General features: G+C 54.5%; 1 protein-coding gene across 1 annotated transcript; it reads left to right on the top strand.

Annotated features, from left to right (window-relative positions):
• Positions 1–6,889: 6,889 nt before the first annotated feature.
• Positions 6,890–8,011, top strand: ISF_06102 (hypothetical protein; the record flags this gene model as incomplete). Its single annotated transcript, XM_018849706.1, has 2 exons — positions 6,890–7,218; positions 7,282–8,011. The coding sequence occupies 2 exons, from the start codon at positions 6,890–6,892 to the stop codon at positions 8,009–8,011; spliced, it is 1,059 nt and encodes a 352-aa protein (XP_018703204.1).
• Between the last annotated feature and the right edge of the window lie 4,612 nt (positions 8,012–12,623).

The raw sequence follows: 12,623 nt of genomic DNA, 5'->3' as shown, positions 1-12,623 counted from the left end.
ACCGATTTGCACTAAGCCAGACCCCTAATGCATTGCTGCCTTGCAGTCCTGTCTCGGCAGTTGCCATTTCAGCCCAATGATGGATGAAAATGTGGTATGGAAGTGCATGGCTGCGAAAACTCTTTCCAACTCGAGGAAACACATCACCTTTCATCCGGCGCTTTGATTCGTTGCCGCACTCCTCTCTCTTCTCCAGCCCGGCTGCAAGCCACCATCAGCGGTGAGCAAGCCCCTGTGGCTTGATTAGTGGCTCTCCAACTCCCTCCCTTTTCCTGCTGTAACTTCGGCTCCAGCTGGCCCACCGCTAGTCGCGGGTTCAATGCCGTAATATTTTCTTGGGTATCTTGGTTATTCACAAACTATAACTAGACTCCATATCACAACCTCGGAGGCGCCTGTAAGAACAAAGAACCTGGACGGATTATTGTCAAGCCAGACAATGCAGATGGGCAGAGAGCTCATCGCTGTCTGGGGTTAGCCCCACTGTGTGCCGTCACTAGCCTACCAGACGCGAATCGCCTAGACAAAGGGCCATAGTGCTATGATGATCCAGATACCTTGCTCAGAAAAAAAAAAAAAGTAACAGAACTGTCACACCCTAATAAATTATTTATTCAAAGTCATATGCATTAACGGGATTGCAGGCGCTTGCATTACCCAGTACACCGCACCTTGACTTTGTATCCGCTTGCACAATGTGATAGCGTGTCTGTCGCCTTCTCTACCTTGTCAGCATCTTGGATCTTGGGCAACATAGAAACAAACGAGACTTTGCTAGAAGGCGCACTAGCCTGGCCACGTTACCAGTGGCCCTTTTCGCTTCTTTCTTGCTCACCTTCTCAAGATGGATGATACGCTACCTAGTACTGTCTTTGTGGAGAATCCACTGATTGAACTGGCAGTCTGCAGCTTATGGGGGTAACGCTGCCATGCGATAGGTGACCTGTAGCCTGCAGGCCAACTTGTTCGGTACCGTACCCGCGGTTTCCCTGCACTGATCAGTGAAGGCATCAGTGACGATTGAGACCATACTGGTAAGCACATTGAAGAAGTTTCTTTTTCTCGAAATATCGCTCAAAAACTTGGTGTGAGACTTCTGTCGGTGTGAAATCTGCCGGCTCTAACTCGTGTTGTCTCATTCGCTTGTGTGAACAGACAGACTCTGGGGTCAGCTAAAAATATCATGTGGCTAATAATCTGAATCTGTGTGACTTCCGCCGAGTGCGTTAGTACACGACTTTACACTTTGAATTGGGTGCTGTCATTGGCCGGTAAGGCGAATGCAACGTCTGAATCATTGCCGCGGCATGTAAAATCCTGCATAGCGTGGAAAGTCGCCTTCGCCTCCAGAAAAGCATTCGGATGGCAACTGATGCCGTCGCCGAGACGGACCATGGCCCGGGCCGATCAGTCTGGTGCCTGCATGTCAACTCGATAACTAGAAGGTAATCTAGCTGGAATCCGCCGGTTGTCAGCCGAGCTTGCTTCTGGTGCTGGGTTGTCCTTGTTTCTTCACACTGAGTAGACGCTTGATTCGTACTGATGCCGTAAAATTCTTCTTCGGACACGACCTGCGAGCCCCCGAAAATTGGGACTTTAAAACGTTGTAGTTCACGAGCCACTCGTCGTCGGAAACTTGCTTCTGTTTTAGGTCATTGGCCCAATATCTATCACGAGCGCCCCTCTGACCGCACTTCCGGCTGCGGCTGGCGTGCAGGGAGAGGCACACCACGACGGGTGCATTGGGACTGCGCCATTGCTGGTGGAGTTGGCAGCCCCTCAGTAGTGTAGCGGAGGGGGCACCACATGGCAAGCAAACCCCTGCTGCGCAGTGTAATTGGATAGTCACCCGAGCCAGGTTCCTGGTAATGGCGACAGTTCGGTGCGTTTCCAGACCCTCGGGAGACACTATGAACATTAGTGCCCTCCACAGGGCAACCTCCTTGCGATTCGGCAGAGGTGACGTCGCTGCCAGTAGGAGGCCCGGGTGCCTCCCTCGCCTCGCGGTGCTGTGGCCCACCGCCACTAGAACGGTACCAAGTTCTCGTCTTCCGGATACTGAGGATCGTGTTTGCGACGCGGATTTGCCAATGAAAAGGATTGGCATTCGGTCATATGAACACCCCCCAAAGACCCTCGAAGGCATCGCTTGTGGTGCCCCAGTGCCTTGTCCCTTGTGCCAGCGTTGATCCACCCCTTGAACTTGTTTGATCAAAAACCACATTGGGCTAAGTAGTCCAATAGAATTGAGTTTGATTGGTGAGCGAAAATAGAATCATAGGGTTTGCCCTTCGATGAAGCAGGCACGGAGAGGGGTTCGGGTAACGGCTGCTGAACGCTTTCTGTAGCGCACAACTTGAAGGTATTATTAGTGAACGGTGCAGCCCCGTAGGCGGAGGAGAGACTTATCATGCGACGAGCTGGCATGCAGTACTGCTATCACAGGAAGTTCCATAATTTTTTCGACGAAGGCATACATTATACTATTGGCTAAACATTCCCCGATCCAAAGTTGATGCCAGGTGCGATTGTTTGTCAGATGTGACAACCGACAACCGTACTTTGTTGAACGTGCGAAACTGGGGCTGCCAGCTGCCTTGTACGCGCCGTAGACTCGCGCAAACGCCACAAGTTGTCAAAGTGACTCCTGCAACTACCTTCAAACACTTTCAACGACGCAAGAGACTTGCCTTTCTTTCCATAAGTACCTTGGTACTTGTTGATGATATTTGAAGACTATTCAAGCGCAATCCGCTGGGAGTTACTGCTGCTTGTGCTCCTGGCATCCTGAAGAAAGCCCCTCCATCGACAGTTTCCGTCGCTATTCGAACGCCAACATGCAACATACCAGTAAGTATTACAGCAAGGAGAGATTTTTGAAAACTTCGTAAATGCTAACAATTCTCTATCAGAAGATCTACAGAAAAAACAAAGACTCTTGCTAGCAGCTATCACGTTTCCTACCGATAATAAACCATGCAGTGTCGACATGACCGATCACATCCAAACCATTCTATTCCCAATCTTGACGACCCATGCGGCTCTTTTAACAGGCATCAAACCCCGTGAGTGGACTTTGATAGGTCAACCATGGGCTTCCGTTAAGCCTGATGGGCATCCGTGCGACGTCATCCGCGCATCCAGTGGATGATATTCGCGCCATACCTGCAAGGATATAACGGCTAGCTACGAGGCTAACAACAAATAGAAGGCTCGCGTGGTCTTATGACCCATTCGGGAAGCCTGTCAGTTAGTTGCTGGCACTGAAGCTGCAAATCATAATTCCCATGCATCTCGCCCTATCGGGCTGTCGACTCTGTCGCCTTTCCCCCAACATGCTCTCGACATGAGGCGCCCAACGATCGCCGCTCCGCAGCCATGCTGGGTTTCAGTTCATGTGGTACAAACCACCGTTCTATATGGTTGGGCCAGGTTCTCTGTTACACGAGATATACAAACGATCCAGGCAGGGAAACAAGCTGGGTATCAGCATTATCGGTCAGAGTGGTGAATTAACAATCTAATCAGCACTACAGAGGCATGACTTCATGCTAAAATGAAAATCATGATTGTTGCAAGGCGATGGGAAACATCATTTAAAACTGCAGCACCGGCTCGTGCCGCCGGAGCCCCTACCCTGCTGGTAGCTGCGGGAACCAGCGGCGCGAACCGTCAGCGGGCGTCAGCGGGCGTCAGCGGGCCCCCAAATGAACAGGTCTTTGACGGCTTGATGCCCAGCTGTACAGGGGTGGGTTGCAGCGCACAAAATTCTAGCAAAACCCGAAAGCAGAAGCCGAATAACCAAATACCTCTCGCGACGATCGCACTTTGTTGCGTTCAATAAAAAACACTGATACAGAGCCATCGCGACCAAGTTGGGCTTCAATTCACCGTACGACTAATCACATCCTGCGGCCCGACCGATTACCACTGCCAGCCATTGATGATTGCTGCGCATCGACGTCATAATGATAATTCAGAACAAACTGACTCGGGTTTCAGCAGCTATCAACGTTCTCCGCTATCTGATACTGGCCGATGGCATTGTGGTGGCGACAATGGTAACAAGCCACGACTCGAATTTCGGCCACAGCAGGGGAAGCCTGGAGCTTTTTGTAGAGCCAATTGGGTTCTGCTTTGGAAAGAAAGAATTATTGCACCAACTCCACAAGCGTTGACCGAGGTATATCAGCGTTGCTCACCCATCGGTCAGTGCCTAGAAGGCGTCGTCTCAGGTATAGAAAAAAGAAGCATCCAAATGTGTTCTAGGACTGGGTCAACTGCACCAATGGTGGAGAAGGCAGCACACAGTTCTTGCATGCTGCGGCCGCTTCTGCAGCCTGCAGGCCGCTCCGGGAACGGGCGCCGCGCGGGACCAAGGCCATGACCTCCTGACCGGACTTTTCGCACCCCTCTACACGCCCCTACCAAAACGCTGCTCATGTTGCGTCACAACTTGCTGTCTCTTCACCTGGGAGAGCTGGGAGAGCTGGAGTGGGAGTGGGAGTGGGAGGCACACCATGCTAGTGGAGGCGGACACTGGCTGGGCGGTGGCTCGGCTAGCAGATGGTGTGAAAGACCATTCACGGAGCGTAACCGGCCCTTATTATGCAGACGACGGGAGGGGAGACGGAAGGGCCCTGTTCTTGTCGCGGAGTCATCCACCTGGAGTCATGGACGACAAGCCAACAAGCCTGGTGCACAGCAGACACACCAACCGCGGCCAAGCAAATAGGACCAGTTTGCTCTTTACTACGTCGACCCCCTCACAGCGCGCACTCATTCTTTTGCCCTTGTTGCCCTTGTTGCCCGTTTTGCCCTTTGTGCTGGTCCGCGTCACTGCAGGGCCGCCACGAGCCTTCCGCGCATCCTGTAGCACGTAAGCCGCTGTTCCTGCTGGCTTTCGGCCTGAGCTTGGGCACCAGACACCTCGTCATCTGGTCAGCTTCCCTTCTCTCCGCAAACATAGCCATCCCGACTTTTTTTATCGCCAGGACATTCAACAGCGTGGTCTCTCGAAGCAACGGTTTGCGGTCGTAATTTCGATTCACACATCCTCCACGTCGCCCTTGCCAGCCCGTTGTACGTTGTTGGCGACTATCTTGACACCTGCTGTAGCACGGTGACACCGCTTGCGGTGCCAAACCTTAGGAACCCGCCTCTCCGATTGAGCCGCCACACGCGTAACCAGTTCCCGTTTGCGCAGCAACAAACGGCGTCAACACCACAGCATTGCCGTCGTCGCCACTCCACGAACACGAGTCTGATCTTGATCACATACTGCTCGGCGATATCAAACACCAAATCGCAGATTTGTACATACTTGACGGTGCGTAGTTTCAATCAACCTTTCGCTTGCTTGGGTGGCTGTGGAATTCGCCAAGTGACCGCGCCTCCCACTCAGCGCGCAAGAGCAATTGGTGGCGACTGTGAGATGATGCACCAGTTTTGCACAATTGCAAGGCTCGCTGTTCACCACGAGCAAACTGTCACGATCGGAGGCATCACAGCAGAGTGTCACGCACCATGGTGCCACCTCCTTCAGCCTGAAATCCTCTGCAGCCTGCCCGGCCGGTTTCCTGTGTCGTTGCCACCTTACCGCGTGGCCAATAAGTTCTGCAGGCCATGACGGCCATTGGCAACCGGCTAGCAATCGCAAGGCACTAGATCTCGGCCGTGGCGACGCGGAATTTCTTCATACCTGGAGCAGCTGTACCATCTCGTTATAGCGAAAAGTCTAACTGAGGCGCAGGCGCGAGCGGTCCCATCAGCTACCTCGGTTCGTGGTACGGCTAGTCAGTTGGCAGGTAGTTGGACGACTCGACTCAGCAGTTTGTCGCCCGCGATCTTGCTTGTGTTGGCTTGGAACGAGCCGACGCAAAAGGGTCGCAAGTCAGGCCACGACCCGTATTTTGTCTTTGGGGCGGATTCTTTCAGCGACGCCCAGAGCGACGACAGAACCACCTGCACAACCTCAACTAGTCTGTGTCTGGGTAGGGCGCAAGGGCGGTCCCTACCTCCTTTTAGCAGCTTGGCTTGAGGCCCAGTCTCGCAGAGCTGGGAGCGGCAAGACACCGGTCCATCCGCCCGCTTCTGCATTCCCGCTCAGATGGTCTCTGCCCTCTCCCGCTAACGTATACCTGTCTCCCCACCACCATTGCCATTTACTTCCACCGCCAGCCGGCCGCTGCGCTTCTTCTTCCTGCGACAACCCTCTTTTTACGCATCCGTCAAGGGCTTCGCGCGCATCTCGTCCCAGTCTTGCTGGCCCTCGTTTTGATTTCTCAAAACAGCCACCCGAAGGCTCTATTTCTGACAGATCCTCTTGGTGGCATCGCATTCTACCCACACTCATCCACCGCAGCCACTCCCTAATACGCCCAGCTACAGCTCGACCGGCCGCGTTCGATTTTCGGTGCCAGGACACAACACCCTTGACTACATTTATTACGTCGGCAACTGGCCACTCCTCGTCCGCGCTTACCATCTACTCTTACCTCGAAACTTGACCTGCCTCGATTCGACGACAAATGCGACTTTTGCCGTCTACCTCACCAACCATCCCGCCGCCCTCCGCCAATCCCAGTTACTAGTCAGTGGCTGCATCCCAGCCCTGAGTGTCCATTAGAGGACAGACATAGCATGGCCGACGACCGTTATCGTCGAGAGTATCCTCAGCGCGTTCGCCCAGAGGAACATTCGCAATCTTCGCCACACTCTCGCTCTTCTATTGAGGAATCTCGACACGCAGCAGAACCGCGAGGCACTATGGCGGCCTCGGTGACTTTGCCTTCGATCCAGGATCCTCACGGAGCAAGTTATTCTGGGCAGCCACCACCTAGCCGTGGCTATCCCCCGGATCCACGATATGCTTCGCCCAATGGTGGAAATGGCTATCCGCCTCCTGGACAGTCCGGCCACCCTCCCGGCTATTTGCCGCCTCTGCAGCCAGGATCTGAGCATCGTTCCCAAGCGTACCCCCCAGAGCATCGCGCCAGCTATTACGACGAGAGACGCCATCCTCAATACAGTGAATACCCCCCCGACTACTACTACCGTCAGCAGGGCCCCCCTCCAAATGGCTATCCCCGCGATTACCGCGGCGCTCCGCCTGGGTCGTATCCCCCAGACTTTGGCCAGGGGGTCGGCCCTTCAATGGCACAAGCTGCGCCGCGACAGCGTACCTCAATCGCTTGTAGATACTGTCGAAAGCGCAAGGTATGCTATTCCCAACCCCTTGTCACCCGCAATTGTCACTAACGTGCAATAGATTCGCTGCAGTGGCTACCAGAGCGCCCCCGGAGGGAAGTGTCAGAACTGTGCAAGAATGAATCAGGAATGCATTTTCCAGCCCGTCTCTTCTTCGAGCTCCACAGCCTTTGTTCCGCTTTCTGCGGTTCAAGGCGGTGTTCCTCCCGGTACTCAGTTATTCGGCGCCTATGGCCAACCTCTCGCGCCCAATTCGGTCCCCGGTGGTCATCACTACCCTCCTCATCATGGCGGACCACCGCCGCCCGGCGGAGCGTACTATGGCCCGCCTTCACAGTCACCCACGGAAGCCTATGCATCCTATGGCGGAGATCCCCGAGAGGATCCGTCTTTGGCAGCTGGCAAGCGATCAAGGGATGCCATGGACCGAGAGGAAGAGTGGCGAAGACAGGCGCCCCGAGGCGCCCATGACGATGACCCGCGCAGACGGTCTCCTGCTGAGTTCTCCAGCAAGAGCAGCCCCGGCGGGGGCAACTACCCGTATCCTGTTGCTCGACACAGCCCGCATGCAGCGACGGCATCCACTGCTGGGCCTCAGTCTCGATCACCTGGTGGACAAACCGGCTCAAGCGGCGCCTCAACCCCGGTCCGTCAACCTGGCGTGCCTGTTCCCCAGAGTCAGCAGGCGCCGACCTCGAAGATGAGCTTGAGCAACTTGGTCGACAAAAGCGACATTGACAAGGGCATGATTGACCGCCTAAATCGCCCGCGGGACGGGGCTGGTCCCCCGCTGCGCGATTAAGGCAGTCCCCCACTGATATCCGGATGTCTTGGGACATGTTGACCGCTTTCGCATGGGCATGCAAGTTGAACATGCATTTCAACGCCTGCTGCTGGCAGCGCACTGGCACCGAGCCATGCGACGGAGCGTGTTCGTTTATACATTGGCTGGCGTCAACGCAGCGCGAAGCCTGCCAATTCAACTACAACAGAAAACAAAACACAGGAACGGCGCAAATCTAGACGGAATTCCAAGTTTGGCAACAAACGCTCAGTCAGCATCTGTTATGTTTTTTTTTCTTGGCATTTTTCGACCTTTCTTTTCTCTCTTGCTCTCAATTTTCGCTCTCAGCTTCGCAGGAATTGTTGTTCGTCTTTTCAGTTTGAGTCCGTGGTGCGATTGCAGTAATCGCTTGTTCGATTCGCCTGATCATCGCCTCTGCTTCTCAAATGTTCGTCGTTTTTCTCTTTCTCTACACACGCGAAGATGGATACGCCTCACGGCACATATCGGTTGGCTGGCTTTTTGCTTTATATCCCTGTTGTATCTGCTCTCTTTACCAAGAACTTTAGCGCGCCTGGCCGTCAAGTGCATGCGCCCGTTTCAATATCCCGCCGAGCCTGTCCTCCGGGTTGGTCACCTCGAATGGGCTCAAATGTTGCATGGCAGAAGGACCATTTGGTTTCCTGACTTTATGTACTTTTATTAGCAATACAGGCCACTAATGTTTCTGAATCGACTGTTGCTCTTCTGTGACGTTCATCTGAAAGATCGCCGTCGTTGGTCGTGTGGGAGGGGCTAACACGGGTAAACCCTCGACTACCCAAACTCAGTGAGTACCACCTCCCGCAACGTCTCTATTCTTGCTTCTCGCATACAGCTTAGCTTTCCAGGGAAATTCGCTTTGGCATCTTGACAGTCGCATTAACCCAACTTCTCGGCTTACTGGGCACCAGCAACACTGACTCCTGCTCAGTTCTACCGCCATCCTGCACCCCTTTCCTCACAAGGTCATGGCTAATTCCATCAGAACCTGTGTGACCCACAGAACAATGAAAGGCCAAGTGGAATTTCAACTATTGGCGGTGAGAATGCACTGGGCTAGAAAGTGCCTACGGAGACGTGTACGCCGAATCAGAAGGCCGCGCCGGGGTCCGAGCAGCAACAACCCTCGCGGGCGGGCAAGGGCAAGCAAGCGTTGTAACTTATTAGCGGAGACCAAACTACACGGTCCGGTGGGGGATGGATGCGCAAGAAGTGTGGCGTGCTGGCGGCGTGAAGCAGCTGTGAGCAAGACCAGCCCGTGGCGAGGGCATGTTTGCCCCCCCATTCACCCTCCTCCCCCTCCTCTTCAGGACGGACGGGAGGGGCTCCAAAGAGACAGACCACGACCTGCTTTTCAGCTAAACGCGCCACGGGAAGCCAAAGACGGGTTGGACATGACTTGGGTGTTTCCCACACGGCTTGGTTCGGCGGCCCTCGAATGGGCTCGGGATTAGCCCGAAGGATGGGAGAGATCTTATTGGGATGCCCAACTCTACGCGGACAAAGTGTGGGAAAGTTCGACTTGGGTTTGGGGGGATGACGCATGCGCAAGTGATGGCAGGGCCAAGCCGAGGGGGCGGATTGGAGGGGCACTATAACCAAGGACGAGAAGTGAGAGAAGAAGAGAGGGGCGATGAGGGGAGGGGGGGGAGAATAGAGGGGGTGGCCTTGGGAGCATTCGAGTGGGTGATGGGACACCGCTGAGCGCTGGATACTGGGCTGTTCGACCAATCCTTCCCTGGAGCGGGCACCAGTGCCATTATCCTGGGGCGGCCGCCGGCAGCGTCGCGGCCCTTGTTGGGCTCTCCGGCCTGCGGACTCGGGTTTTGGTCTACACTACCCGAGGGTTTGGGGGGAGGGGAGTGGGCTGGGTCTAGTACCTACATTAGGGTCGTCCGGACGAGGGCAGCCGAACAATGGGTGGGAAGCAGAGGAGGAGGGGCGACTTGCATAGGCGGGAGGCTCCGGGCAGCTGCTCGCCCACACAACCCTGAGGATCGTTGGGGACAGACAAGCCCTGGGACGTGGTGAGGAACCTACCTGCTTACGGCGAGCCGCTCCCCGCGCTTTGCCATGCGTTGAAGGCGGCGGCTGCCCTTGACAACAGGCCATTGTAGTGGGTAGAGCTATATTTATTGCCTGGGAGGAATACCGCGGGAGTCTGGATGGGTATGGTATATTGACAGGTCTGCTCACCAAGTCACCGGAAACAGCGTGAGAGGGGCGGGCACGTTGAGGAAGTGGGCTTGACGAGTTTCCCATGCACCAGAGAAGCAGGGTGAATAGATGGGATGGAGAGAGCAAGTAGAGTGACTGCAAAAATTTGTTCTAGTTTCAATATTCTATTGCTAGGATCGAGATTTCTACATGCGAGTCTACAACTCTCTGGCCATGGCAGCTGGGCCCGGCTCTTGTTGGTTACGGGCGGGCCGACAAAAGCCTTGATTCTTACATCCTTCGTATGGCAACCAGTGCTTGGACTCGATTCACGTGCCGCAATCGCGTGGGACGGAGTTTGTGTGCTGCTCACAGCTGGGTTGCGCTCTGCCCTCATTCGCCGGATTAGGGCAAAGGGGGCTTCCAGAAGCATCACGACCACCATCAGTAGTGGGCTGGGACAGGAGGGAAAGCTCCACCGACGAGTGCGAAGAGCGCACCAAACAGAGACTCTGAAAATGGAATTGAGTAGAAAGTGGGCAAGTTCTTCTTGGGTTTGTAGGACCGTGGGTTGACTGACCGAAGGGGACAAAGTCAGCTGGGCCAGAGACGACAACTCTTGCTTGCGAAGGCGACAGAGTTTGCAGCGAACTGGGGTCAATATTGTGGGGAGTAGGGTGTGTTGGGAGAAGGAAAAGAAGAAACGATGATGATCATGAAGGAGATGGACAATGAAGAGGCAAAGCGCAAAGTGACTGATCGACTCGGTCAACCTGCCTGTTGAGTTGGGGAGTGAAAATGGTCGATTGGGTAACAAGATGAGAGGAACAACGGTGCTGCATTAGTGGCTATGTGAATCGCGCTACGTCCGAACCATGTTCAAGCCACGAAAGGCTCTCCAGGTATGAGAGAAGGATGACTCGAGCCTGCAGTTGAAAGTAGGCCAACGGGTAAAAGGGCCGCGGCAGAAGCCGACTGGCCCGAGATGGAGTTGCGACAGGAAGCAACCAACAAGGCCAAAAAGTTGGTAAATGAGGATTTATGTACGATGCTGTTTCTTGTAAAAGTTGATTACTCGACGCAGGGCTGAGACATTATAGCGTCAAGGCTACACAACGCCGCATTCAGAATGTCTCAGCCGTTCGCATGAGTTGAACTCGAGACTTGTAGCCATGTGGCAAGCCAAAGAAAGGCAACGGTCGGCTAGTCGCCTTAGAAAAGAGAGCAAAAATGTAGCAAACTTCCTTTAACGTGAGACAGAAATACATCATGTGATTTCTTTTCGTTGCCCGCCTGACGAGCGCAGCAAATGACAGGTCCGATATCGCCAATCCAGTGAAGCCCCGTCACTTTCTCTTGCAAGTACAGTATAACACACACTGTATTTCTACACACTATTTGGGATTGGCAGTGGTGGCGGTGGCGCCTTATTGGCACACATAGTTGATGTTTGTCGCGGCAGTTGGCAAACTGTCCGCCACATGAAGGCGAAAAGCGAAACGAGTGCCGGTTCTTTTGGACTCGATTGCCTTTGGTGGCGTGCTATCCGATCAACCGTCCATCTTCTGACATGAGACGATTAAAAGAAATGAATGTAGTAAAGGAATAAGAGCTAGAAGTAGGAGGTGGTGGTGGTGGTGGAAGCTTTTGGTTAGTCGGCCGTGTCCTTCGGTCTCGGAGTTGCTCGCATATCGCAACTGAGACATTGCGCGGGAGAGTGCCTCGCTTAGAGTAGCAATGTGACCATGAGGAGCGGGAAAGTCAAAGAAACTGACGTATTGCATTTCATAGGTTAAAGAATCGCCATGTCGGTCGTTGCGAGACCCATGATCCGCATGCGTCTGACAACCGTCAGCCGATGGACTCTACAGGTGTGTTGGTTGGCACGTACCGGATGCGACAGAGCCAAGGGCCGGTCACTATTACACGCACACCTAGTCTACTACTAAGACAGCAGGCCAAGGAAAAGAGAAAAAGCGCACTGGGGCGGACACTGTCGACGGATCCCCTCAAGGCGCGGCACGACACCGAGGAGGGCCGCCCGTCCCTCGTGGGACTCTGCAGCAGAGGCAGCAGCCGGGCGGCCGCCACCGCAAAGGCAAGCAAAGTTTGACGCCATTGAGAAAACGTCTGTGTGGGCACCAGACTTTCTCCGAGAGAGGGATGGAGGGATGGAGGGGGGCGACAAAGCGGAGTGGTTGAAGCCATCACGCCCTCTCTCCCCAGGCAAAGAAGAGCAGAACAAGTTATTAGTCCACCGAGGGAGGGGTGTGTCTGGAAGGTGGGAGGGCCGTGACCGGCGTCCTGAATAACTAATAAGAGAACGCACGAACTCCGGCGGTACTTCCGTGGAACGTTTGTGGGAGCGACGGGAGAGCCGCGCTGTCGGAGAGGACGCACGCAACCATCCACCTACCCCCCCCCCCCCCAC

Source organism: Cordyceps fumosorosea, assembly GCF_001636725.1.
Source record: "Cordyceps fumosorosea ARSEF 2679 chromosome Unknown scaffold_15, whole genome shotgun sequence".
Lineage (NCBI taxonomy): Eukaryota > Fungi > Ascomycota > Sordariomycetes > Hypocreales > Cordycipitaceae > Cordyceps > Cordyceps fumosorosea.
Note: the sequence above shows the minus strand (reverse complement) of the source record. Positions and strands in the feature narration are given on the sequence as shown.